The sequence below is a fragment of the Solanum stenotomum genome, chromosome 7 (genome assembly GCF_019186545.1).
Source record: "Solanum stenotomum isolate F172 chromosome 7, ASM1918654v1, whole genome shotgun sequence".
NCBI classification, from domain to species: Eukaryota; Viridiplantae; Streptophyta; class Magnoliopsida; order Solanales; family Solanaceae; genus Solanum; species Solanum stenotomum.
The window spans coordinates 4,705,305-4,727,854 of NC_064288.1; the positions used below are offsets into that span (position 1 = coordinate 4,705,305).

Here is a 22,550-nt window from a genome sequence, read left to right on the forward strand (position 1 = left end):
TGACTTAAAACACCATTTTTTTTTAATCTATAATTCTTTGTAGGGAAAAAAGACAAATATACCTCCGAACTATCGTAAATGGTATACAAATACCCTCTGTCATACTTTTGGGACATTGGTGCCCCTGTCGTCCAAAACCTAGAGCATATATATCCTTTATACTAACGGACATACACGTGTCATAATCTTATCCAACGACCGACATTTATTAAATATCGGATCGATGGATAAGATTACGCCACGTGTCCCTATTTAGTCTTCCGTTAGAGTGAAGGGCATATATGCTCTAGTTTTTGGACAACAGAGACACCAATGTCCCAAAAGTATGACAAAGGGTATCTACATACCATTTATGATAGTTCGGAGATATATTTGTCCTTTTTCCCTTCTTTGTATATACTTAGATTAAGGTAGCATGAGGCAGTCAAAAAGAAAATGCAATGGATTAGTATCATGATGACATGGGGAATTACTTTATGTTTATGACTTATTGGCCATTTAGCCAATTGCCAAAAACCTTGATGGAAGCAATTACTAGTTGAACTTCAATATACACAAGTGACGTTGAAGCAGAAATTTGAATTCAGTACTGGGGTCTCGTTATCAGGATGAAGTCAGGATTTGAAATTTATTGATAAAAAAATCCTCATCTTTTTAATATAACAATCAAATTTCTCTTTGTTACAATGGTATTTCACTAGAACAACCTGGTTTTCTTCAGAATCAATTTGTCATATTATATTTTACTTTCTCTGTAAAAGTATTTTACCTATAACAGAAATGACACTCATTACCTTTTTGGAGAAATGTATAGTTAAGTTTCTTTTTTCTAATAACGCGATGCCTTGATCAACGTATACACATCGCGACTATTTTACTAAATATATTTTACCTCCCACCAGAATAAATAGTTAGATATCAATAACTCTATGCACCAAGACTTTTAGATTAGACTGATGAATAGTTAAGATTTTCACCAGCTAGTAGCCAGAATGTATTATCACATTGGCCTAGTATACAGCAGTTTTCTTTAGCTAAAATTGATACAATAACGCCAATATTTTTCTTGAGGGTCAGATTATATTCCTCCCACCCTAGTTGTATTATGGAGAATCATAAGATTAAACCTTGGCTAACAGCTAAGTCGTGCGGACTCTTTACTTTCAATGTCTCACTTGTGTCGGATTCTCCAAAAAAACACTCCTTTTGGAGAATTCGACACGTAGTCGTTGACATTTTTGAAGAGTCTGAACGAACAACATAGGCTAAAAGAGGCAAAAACAAAGGAAAGAAACACAACAGAAAGGCAATCAGCAGTAGAAGCAAATTTGGAAGTCCTTTGAAGAACCTATCTGCATTTACAGTTGTGAAATCTGGCAACAAAGCCCAACCTTGAAAAAGATATACACACATTACACCAAAATTTCGCACCACACGATCACATTAACGACTAACAAAATTGTGAAAAAAGGACCCAAAACCAGGAAAATGAAACAAAAACAAAAGGATGAGCTGTAACTTTTCAACAAAACCAATTTAAGAGGACAAGAAGACCTGAAAAGCAGTACTTTAGACCAATTCTCGATCATCAAAACTATTTCTTTGGTGTCATGAGCTTCTCCCTTCCAACTATAAGCTGTAAATAATGATGCAGCTGGGCTTCTCACTACAGCTTCCATTCTGGCATGCATCTCTTTGAAAGTTTCAGCCGGAAAATCTTCCCACAAAGGAGGTAAAAAATTAATCAAAATAGAATAATAGGTACATATCCATAGATCATGAGGACAAAAACATAAAACAACAACATCTTCAAGTGAAATAGGATGTAAAGTCCAAGGGCCATTTACAGTCGAAGCATCTATCTTAGCTCTTCATGTTTATCCAGCTATTGAACTATATTGAAAGTAAACATAGTAAGATGGCTTCAATCCAACTACAGGCTTCCAACTCTGCATTACTAGGAACCTCACTTTTTGTTTTGTATTTTGAGTAACAAATATAGTATTTGATTTCAAGTTTAATGAGTGTTACAATCGTATAAGAAGTCGTCATTGAAAATATTATCACTAAATCCTTATCCCTCAGCATAATATTCGATAATAAATGTAGAAAAGAATCTTTGCACATCAAGATCAGGATTACTAGAATGTTGGTCATTTAAATAAAAGCTTACCTTGTCATTGTAAAACTTGAAATTTCAAAGTTTAGAGATAGTCATCTCTTGTCAAAATCGACTTTCCGTATTTCTTGCAGCTGATGAGCTATTTCCTGAATAAGCTGTATTCCTTCATGTCCATTCTGGAGCGAGTTAAAGGCATGCATGAGGAATTTACAGTCATCCTCAAGTGCTTGTAACCTCCCACTAAGCTCTGATATTTCATTTCCTATAGAAGCCCCATCAACTTCACCTCCAAGAGAGGAAAGCTTACTATGATTATTGTCTAAATGGTTTTTCTTTTCACTAACAATAGCATTTTCCACATCTAAAGCAGCAGGCTTGTCAATGGGACCGCCATTTGATTTAGAAAAATCATTGTGCGTGGATGAAGAAATCTCCTCCTCCTGTTGGGAATTAATACTTCCCCCATCATCACTTTGTTTCTTAACTTGATTATCAACATCTTTCTTTACCCTTTCTGAATATCCGTTACAAGGAACATTATCTGAGGCCTTTCTGCCAGAAATTTGAAAAAGTTTTTTCTCCAAGTTCTCCAGATGTTTTGAAATACATAGCTTTTCGTCCTCGAAGTTACATATTGAATCATTAGACTGTCTAGGTTTATCACAGATTTTGGATACTCTAATAGTTTTCGAATCTGAACTGCCACTGAGCTTGTTTTCGACATGTTCTAAACTATGATTCCCATTTTTTACATTTTCTTCTTTCAGGTTTTTGTTTTCCTTTTGTAGATCTTCTGCTGATAACTCATCTGGAATATTATTTTTATATTCTAATAACTCTTCTTCCAGATCTTGCAACTCTCTCTCCCTATCAGCAAGTTGATCATTAGCCCTTTCTAGTGCCTCCATATCATACTCGGCTTGCTCTTCCATCATTCTTAAATACTGCAAGGCCTCCATATGAAGTGATGCCTTCTCCTCTTGCAACCTAGTGATCATGGCCATTGCCTGATTAGTGGCAATGGCTGATGCACTCCTTTCTTCCTCCAGTTCCTTGTACAGAGAATTTATGTATCTCTGATCATGTTCAATCTGTCGTTTCAACCTATCAACAATACTCTCGTCCTCAATATCACTGACGCTGAATCCATCTGCTGATTCATTACCAGAATCATCTCTCCCCGTGATGGTAGATGTTTGAACCACATGTACCCCGTCAGAGCTAGAAGCATCAATTCTTTGTCGGTCATCACTATGATCATGATTCCTAAGACTTGCAGTTTGCGATTCATCCATCACAGAAGTAGAAAGTTGGGGAAGTGACTTCATACCTTCTCCAGCATTTACAGAAACACTAATTGCACTTGCTTCTCCAAGCATATCATGATTCCTAAGACTTGCAGTTTGCGATTCATCCGTCACAGAAGTAGAAAGTTGTGGAAGCGACTTCATACCTTCTCCAGCATTTGCAGAATCACTAATTGCTTTTACTTCTCCAAGTCTATCATGATTCCTAAGACTTGCAGTTTGCGATTCATCCATCACAGAAGTAGAAAGTTGGGGAAGCGACTTCATGCCTTCGCCAGCATTTGCAGAATCAGTAATTGCACTTGGTTCTCCAAGCCTATCTGATACTTTTCTCCCTCCATTACTCACAACAGATATATCAGCTTGATTTTTTTGGTTTGATATAGGTGGAGCACTTTCATCTAAATGAACTGGAGCTTTTGCATTATTCTTCTCAGTTAAGTTGCTTCCTTCATCATTTCCTTCCGTCAAATCTACAAAATCATTTTATAAAGACAAAGCAAATGAAAAATAGGAATTCAACTGCTTTTCTTGGAATAACTCTACAGGTAAATATAATTTGCATATACAGAACAAACAAGTGTATAAGACGCATCAATCAAAGAGAAAGATCAGCTTACCTGTCTCATGGATGTTAATACTGGATAAAGAAGGTGTCTTGGTCACTGATATGAGCTCCGAAAGTGCAGAGAGGTCTGAGATACGAGGGAGAAAAACATTGGACGTTAAACTCTCTCGTGACGTGTGATGATCTTCTAAAGGGTTGGATGCCTGGGCAACATTATATGATGAAATGAACTCTGGCAATACAGAAGCACCGGTCTTAGGAGAAAGACTTTCCCAGTCAAGTTCTGCTAAGCCATGCCCTACAAAATCATCAGATGCCTGAAAACTCACAGTTTTGCCCGAGCTGGCAGCTAGCTGCCTTGGTCGATCCAGATAATAAGGCTTGGATTCAGAAGATTGGCTAGGCAGATCGGTTTCTAATTTCTGCATTATACCTTTGCCATGTCGAACATTATCTTCCGATCTAGAATCATTTTTACCACGAGTTACAGAACATCCATCCTCATCATCAGACATCTGGATTTCTGACTCAGAATCTGAAGTAATCTTCAACTCTGTATATCCTACATGTGATAAAGGGTCAAGGGCAGAAGTCCTTGTCCTAGGTGACTCTGGCCCAGAAATTTTATCCCTGATCTTCTTAAAGCTATCACGTCGACTGAAACGGCTACGACCTGGTGCCCGTGGTAGAGGAGGCTTGACATTAGCCTTAGAAGCTCCAAAACCAACTGAAGTTAGCTGGAGCAATCTTTGAGCACTTGATCGAGCCCTCCACGTCTTCTGACAACAAGAACAGTTCCATGGGCCAGGAGAACTAGGTATAAAACTCTTATTCCCCAATTTATCAATCATCAAGTTATCCGACTCTTTAATAAGTATATTCTCAGTAGCAAACGATACAAGGCATTCTTCACACATAGCACGAACATCAGCAAGATTACCATGAATATGACAAAACACTTGAAATGATACATCCTCTTTATGGTTCCTACAAAGATGACTTCCATAACATCCACTTTTCTTATCACCAAGTATATTATTAAACCTCGAACACAACATACACGGTGTTTGCAACTCATAGTAACTCGCAAATTTAGCAATGAAATACGCCAATGCAGCATCTAGAAACAACAAAAACATCAAGAACCATTCACATACCGCAGAAGACAAGACTGTCATAAATCCCCGCGGATTTCTCTGTTTACCAGATGAAATCCCTCCGGCAGCCATTGCCCCACACAATAAATTTTAGTCCCCCAAATCACATTAGCATTTCCAGTACACCAAACCAATGAGCACTTGTTAATCGCACTAGTCAATCACCCAAACAACAACAATTGCAACTAATTGGGGTTGGTTATATGAATCTTCTAATCAATATCAACAATTTAACAACACACCCTGAAAACCCAAAAACCATAAAACAAAATCAATAATGCCCCACAAATGTAAAAATTAAAATTGACCCATGAAAGAACAAACGAAAACATAAAACCCCAGAAAATTAAAATTGACATTAATTTCAAGAATGAAATTTCAAGATCATACCTTTTGATGAAATCGAAAGATGCAAATTTCAAGATTAATAAATAAAAACCACCACCACAATCATCATCATCATCGTCATTATGATTAATTATTCGAAAAAATGAAATTTTTTTTGAAAATTTAGAAAGAATTTCTTTGGTTCCAAAGGATGACTGACCGTTGGAACCAACAGAAATTCAGATTCCTACTTGTCTGCATAAAACAAGACGCAATGCTTCGATGACTTCTCTATCCTTGAAATTCTGCATTTCTTCCCTTTAAAATAAAATATAAAAAAAATACTCACAACTTCTAATTATTTTATTTTCCTGTTTGATTAATTTTGGTCCAATTTGTTTTTTCTTTTTCCCTTTTGTGGTTTGCAATAAAGCTGTCTTGACTAATATTTTCTATAATTTTAAAAGATAAATATTGATAACGACTAATCTAACATTATATTGGTTGATTTAAAATTATTGGTGTATTACTTGTAACATTTATACCTTCAACAACTCGGAGAAGAAACAATAATGTAACAAGATAATCACATGGTCTTTTAATTTTGGTAGGTTTAAAATAGTTTTTCAATGTATTTATGTAGTTTAAATTTTTTGAAGTTTTTCAAAAGTACTTAATATTTCTTTATATTCGCTAAATATATAATAACCTATAACGATTAGATTTAGTCGGTAAAAATATTTTAACCTAAAACATTAGAAAAGTCTCATAAAATACTAAAAAATAATGAATAAAAAATGTAGCTGAAACTGCATATCTTCACTTCCGATTGTGAGTTGCAATCAAATCTTTCTTTTTCTTCTAAAAATTAACGATAAAAGTTTGATAAATATTTGACGATGATTAAACGTCTCACTTTTACCTAATTTAAAGGAACAAAACTGCTCATGAGTATATTTAATAGATTATCTTAAGCGTACCTCAAATTTAAGGGGTAGCTTTGTCATTTTTTTCGTAATGCAACTCTTTGAGAAATATAAAACTAGAAAAGAGATATATATTGTTTTTAATTTATTTACTTAAATTAAATTATAAATAAGATGCATAAAATGAAGATTGTGCCGAATGCTTACACTTGATCACGTTGGGGGTACACTTTGGACATCTTCTTGGAGTACAATTATTAAACTGTGTACTAATGCCGCTGGTTTTCCATACGTGCAAGCATTTTGCATTTTCAAGCATTTCGTTGAAGAATATATATATATTTGATTACTTCATCTCTAGGTTCAAGATACAGTAAAACCTCTATAAATTAATACTCGATAAATTAATAATCTCTCTAAAATAATATTTTCCTTCAGTCCCGACTTGGGCTAATGAAAAAATCACCAATTCTATAAAATAATAAGATAATATTTCAGAAAACCCCTATATAAATATATGGTCTCATTAATATCATAAATTAATAATTCTTTAAAAGTACAAATATATCTAAGACAATTTAGTGAAATATGATTCTATTGTATTCTGTTTTTCTTAAAATTTAAATCTAGTTGAAGCTCATTTCTAACTTTTCATATTGCTTCCAAGAGCTCCGACTTGTCTTTTCGAACTGCACCATAAAATTGTGAAGAGTTCAGATGCGATAAGTGTTTCCTTACGTGTAGCTGGTTCCAAAGTTATAGTATCATCTTCAACTTCATCATCAACATTGCTTTTTCTGATGGTATCCACAATTTCTTCTAAGCTCTGGACCTCTGAACATGTAACACTTTCACTTGGATAATCCAACAGGTTATTGACATCCATTTTATTGTGGTAACCGAGATCATTAATCATGACCTCAAGTTCATGAACGACGTTTTTCACAAATGGGTTCATTCAAATTCTCTGAGATTGCATCCCCCGAACAAACTTTACAGTGTCAAAAACAATTTGCTATTGTCTCTTGCTGAACATTTGTTGTCCAAGTAGGGATAGCAAAATTGATAGCATCCAAAAAATTAATCTTTGCTGGATCAGTTTGTTCCACTTCACAGCCTTCTAATATCCTACGATAAAATTTGTTACGATAATACATCTTTGAAGCTCTTATTATTACGGCATCACAAAGTTGAATTTTGAATGTCATGTTGGGTGGCAAGAAAAATAATTCAACATTTTGTAGTCCTTCAATATTTCTATTATGGGTTGGACAATTATCTACCATAATCAAAACTCCTCTACCATACATTTGGTGGTCAAACCAACAAATATATTTAATCAAAAAGCACACTTGTCATCCATGCTCTTTTTTTTACACGATAGTGAAAATTCAATATTTTTTTTATGTGAAATCAATAAATATGATACATAAATTAGTAAGATACAATGATTTTGATATAATCAAAATTAACCTTCATTACATCTCAAACAATTCTTTAAATTAATAAATATTAATTTATCGATTAAATAATATCTTTATAAAATAATAAAATTGCATGGTCCCATCTATATTAATTTATAGAGGTTTTACTGTAGTATTTTGTTTTTCATCGTGATATTCAATATTTATATTAGGGCTCTAATTAAAATTAAATTTTACATTGCGTAAAATATATTTAATGAGAAATCAAATTTTTAACAAGATTTATTTTTTTATATTAAGAACTCAAATTCAAAATCTCGAAATAAGGAGGAAGGGATCACAATTTGAGCGAAGATTAGGCATGTTAGTGGTGAAAAGACAGCTAATAATACAAGGAACAGTCACAGCCCACAGGTGCATACACTTTAAAAAAAAAAACTAATAATACAAGTAAATCTCTTTTAGTACAAATTGCAGTTTTTTTTTCCTCATGCCGTTCGGAATTCATATTGAAGTCAAACTAATTTAAATTTGTGTTATATATGGCTGCATTTGAAAGGAAGTGCTCCTTATCAAAAAAAATTTCATACTTAAATTCAGACTCGATCTCTAATTAAGAGAAAAACAACCTATTGCACTATATTAGTTAGTTAAAGCATAGAATTTGTTCTCTAATTAAGTAATATCTATACAGAACAAATCTCTAAGTTATATCTATACAGAACAAATACATTTCTAAAAGATATATCCCTTTTAAGTATTGCTTCACATTATGTATCGATCTACTCTTCATTGTAAAACTCAGAAGTCAGCATCCCTGTAATTTACTATTAGACATGAAATATTTAGTTTATGAACTAAGTACTAATACAAATTAAAAAAAATCACCTTATCGAGGATATTAAACTTAAATAATTATGGTAGCAAACTAACCTGTTGACACATTGTGATTTTTGTTGTTCATCCTGTATTCCTATTATACTTAGAATAAAAACTTTGAAGAACTTGATAAGAAACAACAAAGTGTAAAGAGTATTTTCAAAACTAGAAACTTAAAATCAGTAGAGAAAATTGAATCAGAAACAAATTAGAAACAATATACAAAATATTTTTCTCAAAGAAGAAAATCGAGCCCACTGAATGTGCAGTGTCCCCTTAAAGAAATTATTCCCCTGAAGTACCCGAGGTTAATGAAATATATCCTCCCAAGGTAGAACGATTTTACTTATCGGTGTATCGGTACCTAAAACCACGGTGCCAGCGAACCACTCAACGGCAGTAAAGTACACTTAGAATACTAGATTTAGTAGTAGTAGAAGAAGTCCAGAAAGTTGGTTCACTTAAAATGAGAGGAAATCCCTCAATTTATAGAAAACAACGGGTAGTGTGAAAATGTTCTTATTGTGCCTTATCGGAAAGGTCACAACCCTTTGGAAAAGTCACAATCTTTCGGAAAGGTCACAACCTTTCATAAAAGTCACAACTTTTCATAAAAGTCACAACTCTTCAGAAAAGTCACAACTCTTCATAAAAGTCACAACTCTTCATAAAAGTCGCAACTCTTCATTTTCCATTCACACATTTTAAAACCCAACAATCCCCCCGCATGAATGGGGAATGACTCCAAGACAAAGAAACAGACAAGTATGTGTACTTTACAAACAAGAATTAATTGTATCTGGATAAGTAAGTTTCCCTTTGAATTTTCCGTAGTGAACATATGTCGGATATACTCGGTCAATCGGTAGATTTGATATCTTTGAATCGTCAATCTTTGGTGTATACCTAGACAACCATATGTCACACAATCAACCCTTTACCGTTCATGGTTCTTACGATTGTGTCCATTTTAGCTATGAACAACTCTTGGTTTCATGAGTGTATAGAGAGATGGGCTTTTGACAATCATCCTCTTTGAAGCGGCTTACACTTCACACTCACATAGGTGATTTCTAACCGTGTTATCGCATAGATACACTATTTGGTCAAATTTGCTAAACTTAGCAAATCATTAAAAACTTGAAGCTTTATTAACTCATTAACAAGCCTTAATGTTGTATCCTTGTTCCTGAGCATTGTCTTCATCATGAGAATTGATTGAGTTGGTTGACAATGTCGAACCGTCAGTCACTACTTTGTTTTTCTCCTTGAACCTAGCTCTTGGGATCTCCAGTCTGCTAGGTAGAGTTACCGTCATGATGACTTGTCCTAAGCCGTAAACCCATTCCCTTAAATGATCTTTCAACTTTCTGTAACATCCCAAAAAAAAATTCGAACTACGACTCAAACCGTTCATCGTAGTGAGTGAGATTTTACAGAGGAATTAAAATTTCTTAACTGTTAAGGTCACTAGATATAGCACCTTGAGTTCCAAAAAGAATTAAATTAGAAATAGCAAAATCTGAAATTTTGCAAGTTATGCTACGAGGTTGGATGAGTGAGATATGGACTTTTGAAGTTAGGTTGCTAGTTAAAGAAAGTCAAAACCGAATTTTGGAGGGGTATTTTGATCTTTTCCTTACCCAATCAGATTTAATTCGTTTTTAGTAATATTTTAAGGGTCTAATCCTATTAGGTTCAGTTTTATAATCCTAGTTTACGCCTAGGGTTTTAGTTGAGAGAAAAGAAGAAGAGAAAAGAGGAGAGGATCAAGCGTTTGTCGAGATTTTTGTGTATTGTAGCAGATTTTCGCCATGGGTTTGATCCCTAAGAGGTATGTAAGCTTCCATAGTGTTGGGTTTGTTCACCCACACGCCAAACATGTTATTTTCAACGCAAATTTCATTCTTGAAGTTGAAAGATTTGAATTTTTGATGAGTTCTTGATAGGTGTTCTTGAAGTTCATTCTAAATCTTGTTGTGTTGGGTTTTTGATGATTTCTTGAGATCAAAATGAGTGTTTTAAGGGATGTATTGAGTAGATTAGAGTGTACTTATGTTAAGAAATCAATTCTAAGTGATTGGGGAAGAAACCATTCGATTCTAGGCGAAATAGGGTGAGAAAACGAGAAAATAAACTTGTTGAATTTTCTGGGTTGGGGCTTGGCGCGATGCGCCTGCCAGAGCGCCCCAAACCCACCTCTGAAGTTTAGGGGCTGGCACCCTGCGCCACCCATAGCGCCAGGGTCGCCTGCCCCATCCAGTTTGTCGTCGGTTGCCTCGTTTGAGTTCGTTTAAAGTGCACCTTCACTCCATTTCGATTCTAACTACCCTAAGCTACTTCTAAGCACCTAAAATCATTCCTAACATGATCATAACCTTGAATTCATAAATCAAATTCAAGGTAGAGTTGAGAGTCAAGTTTGAGAGTTGTTTCAAACCTTTTTGATAAGGTCCCTTAGAGTCTTTTTGAGGAGTCTTCTACAATTACTAGTAACTTGTTTTAAGACTCGAGCAAGTGAGTATGAGAATGAAGAGAATGTATTCATGAATCTAATTTGTCATCATGAGATCCTTCATATCATGAACCAAAACTCTTGAATTCATAATTCACATTCAAGAGAGAGTTAATAGTAAAGTTCAAGTAAGCCTTTGAGTTCAATTGTGAATCCTTTGAGATCAACTATCGTTTTGAACTAAGTTTTGAGAAAGTAAGTAAGAGAATGAGAAGAGTCGTATACATGAGTCCATGTTGTTTTGTAGATCATCGAGTCGAGTTGTTTCATGCCCATAATTCCGCATGAACTTCGTAAGTTGAGCATCTTTCAGAGAAGCGGTATCTTCAAGTTTTAAGCCTTTAAGTGTTCAGTTCCTAAGCCCTTTTGAGATGTATCTTTGAGTTCTTGAGTTAAGAAGTTCATGCTTATAATTCCGCATGAACCTTTTGAGTTGAGCATTCTTTAAATGAGTAGTACGACTAGTATCATTGAAGTTCTTAAGTTCCAAATATTGAGTTCTATCTATGGTTATTGAAAACCCTGCATTGAGTCATTCATGTCCCTAATTCGGCATGAACCATATTTTAAGGAGTCTTTTACAAATGTTTTAACTTTGTTTTAAGAATTAAGCTTTGAAGTTAAGTAAAGAGTAAGAGTAAAGTCTTTTATAAATGTTTTAACTTCGTTATAAGACTGAAAGTTTCAAGTTAAGCAAAGAGTAAAGAGTTGAGTTCATTTCTCAAAAGTTATAAGAGAACTAGGTATTCCCTAAGAGTTTATAAATGTTTTTACACATTTGAGCAAGAAAAGGGAACATGATTCCAAGAGAGCCTTTGGGATAAGCTTTGAGTAATTATCTCAAACTAAAGAAAGAAGTTGCTTTAAAAGCATGAGCTAAAGTATATTTTTGGAGTAGTATTGAGCACCGATGTGAGGATGCGAGTTCATATTAACTCAAGTCTCCATGAAAACCATGTAGCCATCATGGGTATTAACATGTCATACTTTTTAGATGATCACGTAAGTTAAGCTAGTGGATCCACTAAGTTAAGTAAGGTCCTATACCGATGGCAAGGTATAGGATGGTCCTTGGCAGCGCGAGGTAAAATGATGTATCATCACTATAGCTCTTAAGTGATGGTTGTCGGTTAGAGAAACTCCCACAAAAGTTATTGTATTTTTATATACATAGTTATTTGTATTTCTACATACATTTCAGAGTTATGTTGTATCCTTGCATACACATAGAGTTGACATCATGTTTTTAAACAACTTTTCTTTATATTGCATTTGCTTTAAAAATTGCTTTATATTGAAATGAGTCCATTTATGTTGAGTATTTCTAGTTGAGTACCTTAAGTTGAGTATCTTGAGTTGATTTGTGCTTCATTGAGTCGAATATCATATCTTTGAAGTTGAGTATCTAATCCTTGAGTTGAGTATCTTATTCTTAAGTTGAGTTGAGTATCTTATTCTTAAGTTGAGTTGAGTTCAGTGAGTTTGAAAAGAGGTAAATATGTTTCCTTTTTATCAAAGTTCAAGCTTATGTTTATGCTTTAGAATTCCTCTTACATGCTTGTACATTCCACGTACTGAGCCATTTGGCCTGCATCTTCTCATGATGCAGACACATGTATTCAGGATCATCAACAGGAGATTCGTTGATACATCCGGGAGTTCGAGTTAGCTATGGTGAGTCTCCTTGTTTCCGGAGGATTTCATTTACTTTTCAGTTTAGTCAGGATGTTGTGGGTCTTGTCCCGACTTCCATCTTTATCAGTTAGAGGCTTCATAGATAGTCAGTATAGTTGAGAAGTATGTATTATTCATTTATTTTATTAAATGTTTTAAAGACTTAAGTTGCCTATTTTATGGCGAGTTGAATATTATATTTATATTTAGAGTATTTCATTTGCGTTAAAGTTTTATATTTCAGTTTCATGAATTTTATTCAATTTTTAGCTTTTGCATGCTTGAGTTAGTCTTCCACTTGTAGTCAGCCAGGATGAGGGTTCGCTTGGGGACCAGCAATGATCTTCGAGTGCCGGCCACGTCCAGGGTGTAGGCTCGGGTCGTGACACTTTCTCTCTAGTTAGGCCTTTTTGTAAGTGGATCCGACGCATTATCCTTTGACTTAACATAGTCAATTGTGATAATTTCACTAAAAAGTAGTTTTCTAACTGTATTATGTCCTTGTCTTATATGACGAGACTATCTGTTATACATCATGCTCCATGCCCTACCTATTGCATCTTGACTATCAAAGTGTATGCTTACTGATGCCAAAGGTTTGGGCCAAAAAAGAATATCTATCAAGAAATTTCAGAGTCTTTCAACTTATTCACCGGCCTTATCTAGAGCACTAGCTCAGAGATCATTGTAGAGGTAGCGATACATGTCTTTTTAAAAGATTTCCAAAAGACTGCTCCTCCACCAAGAGTAAATACATATCCACTCATGGATTTTACTTCATTTGATCCAGTGATCCAATTTGCATCACTATATACTTTTAATATTGTTGGATATTGTTATAACGCAAGACATAGTTTTGAGTATTTCTTAAATACCACAAAATTCTTTTCATTGTCATCCAATGAGTTCGATTGGGATCACTCGTGAACCGACTTAGTTCATTAATAGCACATGCTATATCTGATCGCGCACACTTCGTGATGTACATTGTACTTCCCAATACTCTAGCACAATCCAATTGTGAGTCACTTTCGCCATCACTCTTTTGAAATGCAAAGTTCACAATTATTGAAGTCTTGACAATATTGAAATCCAAATATTTGAACTAGTCAAGTACCTTTTCAATGCAATGAGACCATGGCAATGCTAAACATTATAAAGTTCTAAAGATTGTTATACCTGAGATCGCATCAGCAACTCTAAGATCTTTCATATCAAACTTGCTTTCTAGCATACGTTTAATATCATTTATGTCATTAGTGTCTCTACTGATGATCAACATGTCCATCAATATACAAGCACACAATGACCTTGTGATTTTAATGTAAACACATTTATCACTTCCATCATTCTTAAATCCATTTGCCAACATGGTTTGGTCAAATTTCTTATGTCATTGTTTGGATGCTTGTTTTAGTCCATAAAGTGACTTAACAAGTTCGCACACTTTCTTTTCTTTACAAAGAACCACAAGACCCTCAGGCTGTTCCATGTAAATTTCTTCGTCCAATTCTCCATTTAAGAGAGTTGTTTTCACATTCATTTGATGAATTTGGAGGTCATGTATCGCAACCAGTAATATTAACATCCGAATGAATGTAATTCTAGTTACTGACGAGTATGTGTCGACTAGATCAAGACCTTGTTTTTGTCTAAAGCCTTTGACAAAAGTCTTGATTTATAATTTGTCAACAGTTCCATCGACTTTCATTTTTCTTCTGAGGATTCACTTTGAACCCAAAGGTTTATTTCCCGGAGGAAGATCAACCAACTTCCAATAGGTTTTCTCAATATTGAACCAATATCACTTTTAACACCATCTTTCCAAAAGGATGAGTCCACATAAGACATAGAAAATGTTACAAAATCATATCCGAAGGTAGTAGATGTCCTTTGACATTTACTACACGTCTGAATCTTTTTATTAAGTACATTCTCATTTTGTTCTTTCCAAGGTCCTTTAGACCTTTCACTAGACTACTCAAGTCTAATTTTACAGTCCACAGTTCTTAGGTCCTATTTTAATCCTTTTAGGAATAGGAACTTGGACTTTGATTAGACACCCCCACACTTTGAAATATTTCAAGCTGGATTTCCTTCCTTTCCATTTCTTATATGGAATAAATTGTGTCCTGAACAAACAAAATTGCTTTCTTTCTGAAAAGACAACTTTTTGTTGTTCCCTTTTGCAGTAAGGATAGTTCCTCCACACAAGTTTTGTGGTAAACCTGAACTTATAAGTAATGCAACTATCATTTCCTTCAAAGTTCAATTTTTTTTTCCATTCTGCAATTCCATTAGATTTAGGTGAATAGGACAGTAGTTTGATGGATAAATCCATTTTCCAAACATATTTCTGCAAAAGGAGATTTATATTCTCCATCCCTATCACTTTTTATTTTTTTTCCCAACTGATTTCAACTTCAATTTTATATTGCCTAGACGTTTCTATTGCTTCATCCTTACCATTCAGCAAATTGATATAACCGTATCAAATGCAATTGTCAATAAAAGTTATGAGATACTTTTTCCCCACCATGAGATGGTGTTGACTTCATATCACAAATGTAACTGTAAATCAACTCTAAGGGATTAGAATTCCTTTCAATAGATTTATAAGAATGCTCAGCATACTTAGATTCCACACAAACTTGACATTTTTATTTATTGCACTCAAAGTTAGACAAAACTTCTAAGTAGATTGGTTTTTCTTACAAGGTTTTGTCCAAGTGTTCATGTCACAAACAGTTTGACTCAAGCAAGCAGTTAAGAACAAATAAAAATATTGAGTTTGAAAAGCTCTCCGCAAGGTAGCTTTTTCTCACAAATATTTGTTCCTATTTCTTACAATTTTGTTTGATACAAACATTGTTTAGATTCATCACCTTGTCAAATGTCTTTTTCGGAAGGACCTTTCCATAACTTTCAATTTGATTGTTATAGAACTACCCATAAACATAGTTTCATCGGGTCTCATAAAGGCAATATAGTTCAAATGCTTCTTTTACAAAACATGACAAATAACTATTCACCAATATTCATGTCTATACAAATAGTTATATTTAATAGACATATATTTTCATGAAAAATCACAACATTTTAAGTGACATTTTTTCATAAAAGAACTCAATCATTTTGAACAAGTATACATATAATTTGGTAGTTTCATACTAGTCATACAATATACTAGCAAAAGAGAAACTCAACGACCACAATATCAAATATACTCCAAGAATTTTGTGGGTCTAACATAATACAAAAGTGTCATCAAATTTCATATCTTGTGCTCCAAAATTAAATTAGACACTCAGTCTAATTTATCTTTGTCATTAGCGAAGAACCCCCCACATTTTAAATATGATCTCAAAAATATTTTTCAAATAGTTGAAAATAATTTTTCCACATATTTTTCCAGACTATCAAAATGCCATTGGCAGCATGAAACCTCTTATGAAAATATTATTCTACGAAAGAATTATAGTGCTTCAATTCTCTTTGACAAGTTTTAGTGTCAAAGTTCATTCCATAGATGCACCTATTGCAGGCACAAAATCACACACTTTAAGTCAATGGTCTTTTTTTCTTTTCTATCACAGTTAGACATGCCACTTAGTATTTAGAATACTAACAATAAAAACATTTTTTTTTACAATATGTTTCTATTTAACAATGAAGTTTGTAGAAAATCAAAAGTACAACATTGACTTATTAGGTGAAGTTTTCATATTCTTCAAACCAATTGCATAGTCCAATTTATCCAGAGTAGAAAACTACAAAAGTTTTTACTTTACAAAAATCAGACACAATCAAATTCACAAAGAGTACAAAACTACAATTTTTTTTTCCCAAACAGAATAAAACATATTCTTAGATTATCACATAGAAATGCTTTTCTTTTCAAATAGTCTTCCAAGTATAACATTTTGACATACTATTTTATCAAACAAAAATGTGCATCTCTCATTCTGCAAACCAAAGAATTTTAAAGGCAACACTATTTGCCAAGGAAAATTCATTCCAAAACATATGGTTTGCAGATCTTTTTCCAAAGATGCACATGATAAATATCAAAACTATTAACTTTTGGAAACCATTTTCCTCCTTAGATAAATAATAAGAAGGTTACCTGGTGTAATCTTTAATCAGAATACCACCAATTCTTCTGTTACATTCTTACTTCGACCTTGCTAATCAAAGCACTGAATTCTAGAGAAGTAGTGCATTAATCTTCTACTTCCATGATCTGTTTCTCTCAATCAATAGAATACAAGAAACACTAACAATATGATAATTTCCTTAAGAGTGTTAATCATGTATTCCTATGATACTTTGAATAATAACTTTGAAGAACTTGATAAGAAATAACAAAGTTTAAAGAGTATTTTCAAAACTAGAGAATTAAAACCAGTAGAGAAAATTGAATTAGAAACGATATACAAAATATTTTTCTCAAAGAAGAAAATCGAGCCCACTAGATGCACAGTGTCCCCTTAATGAAATTATTCCCCTCAAGTACCCGAGGTTAATGGAATATATCCTCCCAGGATAGAACGATCTTACTCATCGGTGTATCAGTACCTAAAACCACGGTGTCAGCGACAGTAAAGTACATTTAGAATACTAGATTTAGTAGTAGTAGAAGAAGAAGTCCAGAAAATTGGTTCACTTAAAATGAGAGGAAATCTCTCAATTTATAGAAAACAAAGGATAGTGCAAAAAGGTTCTTATTGTGCCTTATCGGAGAGGTCACAACCCTTTGGAAAGGTCACAATCTTTCGAAAAGGTCACAACCTTTCATAAAAGTCACAACTCTTCATAAAAGTCACAACTCTTCAGAAAAGTCGCAACTTTTCATAAAAGTTACAACTCTTCATAATAGTCGCAACTCTTCATCCATTCACACCTTTTAAAACCCAACAATTTTCATATTTTTAACTTTTCAAGTCGGTCGGCGTTCAGAGAGACTCATTGGTGAACGAAGACTTACAAGTAATAGCTTTTTTAATTTTAGGCACATTGACATCATCATTCATGCACATTACTTCAGACAACTCATGTGGTCCATGAATATGCAGAGCTTCAAGTTGTGGAAAGCTTTCACCATTGGTGTGTTTGTAGAACTCCGTATTCTTAATTTGGACAATTTCTTAAGCACTGCCAGTAGGTGAGGTCTATCATAAAGCCGACAAGAGTAAGCTTGACAAGATTTGGAGGGAATGCTTCACAGTTCAAGGGCATTATTTTGTAAACCATCAAACTCAACTTAACAATGTTTGGATAGGACGAGTGGACGACAAATTTATTTTCTCACTCCAGTCACTAGAAAATGTGAGCTTCAGAACCTCCAGATACCATTGGCACAGGGCTCAATGTTGTTAATATCTTAATGGTAGAATCAGATACCTCTTATACTCAATTTTCTTAAATTGATCAATCGGTGCAACAATCTTGGTTCAAAAAATATATCATGCATCGACATTAGTGTTTGTAGATTATTAGGAGGCAATGAGTACATGTTTGGGCAAAATGGGCTTATAGAAAAACAACCATTAGATGCTTGTAAGAAACCTTTATAATAAATATGTCTCAATTGTTTAGACTCTTAAACACCAGCATGAACAACAATGGATCTCTTTTTAACATCTAGGGTCTCTAGATGTTTGAGCTTGACAATACTATTTGGTAGTTTTCCACTAATTTCCCCTCCAATCTCAGATAGCATAAGCAACTTATGTTCCCAATTTTGTTTGTGATAGTGGCATGTTCATATACTCTTTGAGGCATGACTGCAATCAACACTTGCAATAATTTGAAGTCAAGATGAGCCATTTGAGATAATCTTTTGTGAAACAGAAAAGTGCGCGATGCTTCTTAGGCTTAGGATTTGAACGATAGAGCTTATTCATGACATTATTAGCGTAGAATGTATTCCTTCGCAGCCTAGCTATATTGTCGGGATCACCAAACACATTGTGCTCAGTGTGAAAGAAGTTACTTTCCTTTTCCAATCTGACACACAAACTATGTAACAAGTCATGTATGCGACAACTTGAAAATATTCTTCCATCATATGCCCCTCTAGCAACTTGAATCAAGTTTCTAAAAACCAAATCAATTAGGACATCCTCCGCCAATCTTCAGCCTCTCTCCCATTACAACTATTTACAACTATCAACTAATTAGAAATCCACATATTTTTCAAATCAAAAGCATGAATTTCATGGTCCTTGGGGTAAATGCCAAAATACAAGAAACATGACCTTTATGCAATAGGCAAATCATCGTAACTTAGAGCTAATACCTTAACACATCCATCTTGAATTTTATGATCCATACTCTCAAGTACTCTCTTTTTTTTATGCCAAGGGAAACCCACATCTACTATCCTTTAGATGCGCACAGGGTAAAACTTTCGCTCCTATGCAATAGCTCGCAAACCACACAGAAGAGATGAAGGGCAGATTTGGTCCCACTAGGCATGCCAATTTATTTGCAATATATTTTAAAGTGATAGAAAATAAATTACAATGTTATGATCTCAATCAAGACCAAAATTCAAACATAGAAATTAAACAATCAACTCAACACTTTTTTTGGGAATTTTCTGTTATTTATCAAAACAGAGAAATGGTACTCAAACCAACAGGGAAATTCTAACTAGTAAAAGAAATGAGATTAATATTGAGCTCCATTCAAGAATTGATCTGCAGAAGAAGAAGAAGAGAGGAAAGAATCAGATTGAGATGAGATGAGCAGAGAATTTGAGAGGAAGAAAAGAGCACGAGGAAAGGGTTGAGAATTACCAGATTTCTGTTAGCCTTCTCTCTCTTCTGTGATGTGTATATATAACCATCTGTCCACGTGGCACGATCTCGTCCCTTGAGCGTAATTAACTGAAATAAATCTTGGCCCTTCATTCTTTTATTTACTCAGTTAAGACTTATACTCCTTCCGGACTTTGACTCTTAACGGCAACATTTTTTCATTTAGTTGAGATCATAACATACCCTCCGCCTTCAAATGATCCTTGTCCTCAAGGATTGGGATGAAAATTAGGGAAGGTGGTGCGTAAGTGTTGGTAGTCCTCCCATGTAGCATCCTCAGGAGGGAGGTTTGACCATTGAACCAAAACCTTGACAGCAGCAACATTGTTTTTCTTAGCCATTTGCCTTTGCAGAATGGCAACTGGTTGCACTATAAACTGACCATCCGCTCCAGTGTTAGGCAGAGTAGACTGAACCACGACACGATCGCCCACTTTCTTTTTGAGTAAAGAAACATGGAAGACAGGGTGGACTTTGGATTCAGGTGGTAATGCTAGTTTGTAAGCAACATTACCAATTCTAGCAATAACCAGATAGGGACCATAGTATTTAGAGCTGAGCTTAAGGTTCCTCCTTAGTGCTAACGATGTTTGTCTGTATGGTTGCAGCTTCAAGTATACTGAATCTCCCACTGCAAATTCTCTATCAGTTCTTCTATTATCAGCAAAGAACTTCATCCTGGCTTGAGCTGCATGTAAATTATCCTTAAGTAATTGCAAAAATTGCTGCCTCTGCATGATCACATCTTCAGCAGCTTGCACCACATTTTCCAATAGAGGTCCTATACACAGTTGAGGGGGTGTATACCCATAAAGAGCTTCAAAAGGGGTACACTTCAACCCTGTATGGAAATTAATATTATACCACCATTCAGCTGCTGACAACCATTGTTTCCACTGGTTAGGTCTGCTTGCCACCATGCATCATAAGTAGTTTTCCAAACATCTGTTAACCCTTTCGGTTTGGCCATCACTTTGTGGGTGATAGGCAGAGCTATAATGGAGTTGAATGCCGAGTAAGTTGAATAAAGCTCTCCAAAAGTTACTCACGAACACCTTGTCCCTATCCGTCACAATAGACTCAGGAGTGCCATGTAGGCTATGTATCCTCTTCCAAAATATGGAAGCAACAGTAGCTGCGGTATAGGGATGCGATAGTGCTATGAAGTGGGCATACTTAGTAAATCTGTCAATCACCACTAATATGACATCTTTCGACTTAGACTTGGGAAGACCTTCCACAAAGTCCATGCTGATGTGGCACCATGCTTGATTTGGAACAGGTAGGGGTTGCAACAACCCTGGATATGCTACATTATCATCCTTATTCCTGTGGCATACATCACAACTCGACACATAATTATTCACCATAAGTTTCATCTTTGGCCAATAGAAAAGTTGTGATAGCCTTTTCAATGTACCTAACTGACCAGAATGACCACCAACGGGAGTGTCATGGAAAGAGGAAATGAGTTGTTGCCTGAGTGTTCCATGAGATCCCACATATACCTTGCCCTTCTTCTTTAGTATTCCAGCTGAATAGTGCCATAAACTGGGCCCATGAGAGTCTACTGACAGTAATGTAAGAATGTCATGGACATGAGCATCCTCTTGGTAGCTCCCAATAATCTCTTGTATCCAAGTCGGAGTGCAGCTGCTTATAGCCATCAATTTCCCCGTAGCTTGATCATCCAAAGGATCTAGCCCTTCTTGCTGCCTTGACAAGGCATCCGCAACTCTATTTTCTGCACCTCTTTTGTATTGAACCTCGTAATCAAGTCCCAACAGCTTGGTTAAACCTTTCTGCTGAATAGCCAAGGTTACCTTTTGTTCCAGTAAATACTTTAAGCTATGGTGGTCAGTCCTCACAACAAAATGCTTGAACTGGAGATAGTGTCTCCACTTATCCACGACACTTAGCAAGGCCATGTACTCCTTCTCATAAATTGATTTGCCTCTGTGCTTGGGTGCTAACACCTTACTAAAGTAAGCAATTGGTCTTCCCTTTTGCATAAGTACTGCACCAATACCTCCATGGTTGGCATCAGTTTCAACAACAAACTCCTGTGAATAGTCAGGAAGTGCAAGCACATGTGTGGTGCTCATAGCTGTTTTAAGGGCTGCAAATGCTAGTTCAGCCTCTGGATTCCATTTAAAGGCATCCTTCTTTAGCAAATCAGTGAGGGGTCTGCTGATAGTACCATAATGAACAACATACTTTCTGTAGTAGCCAGTAAGACCAAGGAATCCTCTGAGAGCTTTGAGTGTTTTTGGTCTAGGCCACTCAACCATGGCTTTAATTTTGTGAGGATCAGTAGCTACACCTTCCTTGGTAATAACATGCCCCAAGTATTCCACTTGTGATTGGCCAAACGAACACTTTGATCTCTTAGCATAGAGTGAATGGTTCTTGAGGGTCTCGAACACAACTCTCAAGTGTTGCACATGATCATTTACTGTAAGGCTATATATAAGTATATCATCAAAGAATACCAAGACAAACTTTTGCAAAAAAGGTTGGAAAACCTGGTTCATAAGGGCTTGGAAAGTAGCTGGGGCATTGGTAAGGCCAAATGGCATTACCTTAAACTCATAATGTCCTGCATGAGTCCTGAAAGCAGTTTTGAACACATCCTCCCTTTTCATCCTTATTTGATGGTAGCCTGCCCGGAGATCGACCTTAGAGAAAATGACTGCACCACACAACTCATCTAAGAGATCATCCACTATAGGAATAGGGTACTTATCCTTAATAGTGATGTCATTAAGGCCCCTATAATCAACACAGAATCTCCAAGTACCGTCTTTCTTCTTGACTAGTAAGGCTG

At 35.1% G+C, this 22,550-nt stretch overlaps 1 protein-coding gene and 2 pseudogenes across 1 annotated transcript; all 3 read right to left on the reverse strand.

Annotated features, from left to right (window-relative positions):
- Positions 1-1,317: 1,317 nt before the first annotated feature.
- LOC125870279 (probable myosin-binding protein 4) lies at positions 1,318-5,806 on the reverse strand. The gene is made up of 4 exons (XM_049550677.1): positions 5,545-5,806; positions 4,050-5,397; positions 2,174-3,902; positions 1,318-1,717 (listed from the first exon to the last, which is right to left on the reverse strand). Exons 2-3 carry the CDS (start codon positions 5,224-5,226, stop codon positions 2,215-2,217), a joined length of 2,865 nt encoding a protein of 954 aa, XP_049406634.1. The 5' UTR covers positions 5,227-5,397; positions 5,545-5,806; the 3' UTR covers positions 1,318-1,717; positions 2,174-2,214.
- A 1,181-nt stretch (positions 5,807-6,987) lies between these two features.
- On the reverse strand, positions 6,988-7,772 carry LOC125870343 (CENP-B homolog protein 2-like; annotated as a pseudogene).
- Positions 7,773-17,854: 10,082 nt separating this feature from the next.
- Positions 17,855-20,643, reverse strand: LOC125871329 (toMV susceptible protein tm-2-like; annotated as a pseudogene).
- Positions 20,644-22,550: the final 1,907 nt, after the last annotated feature.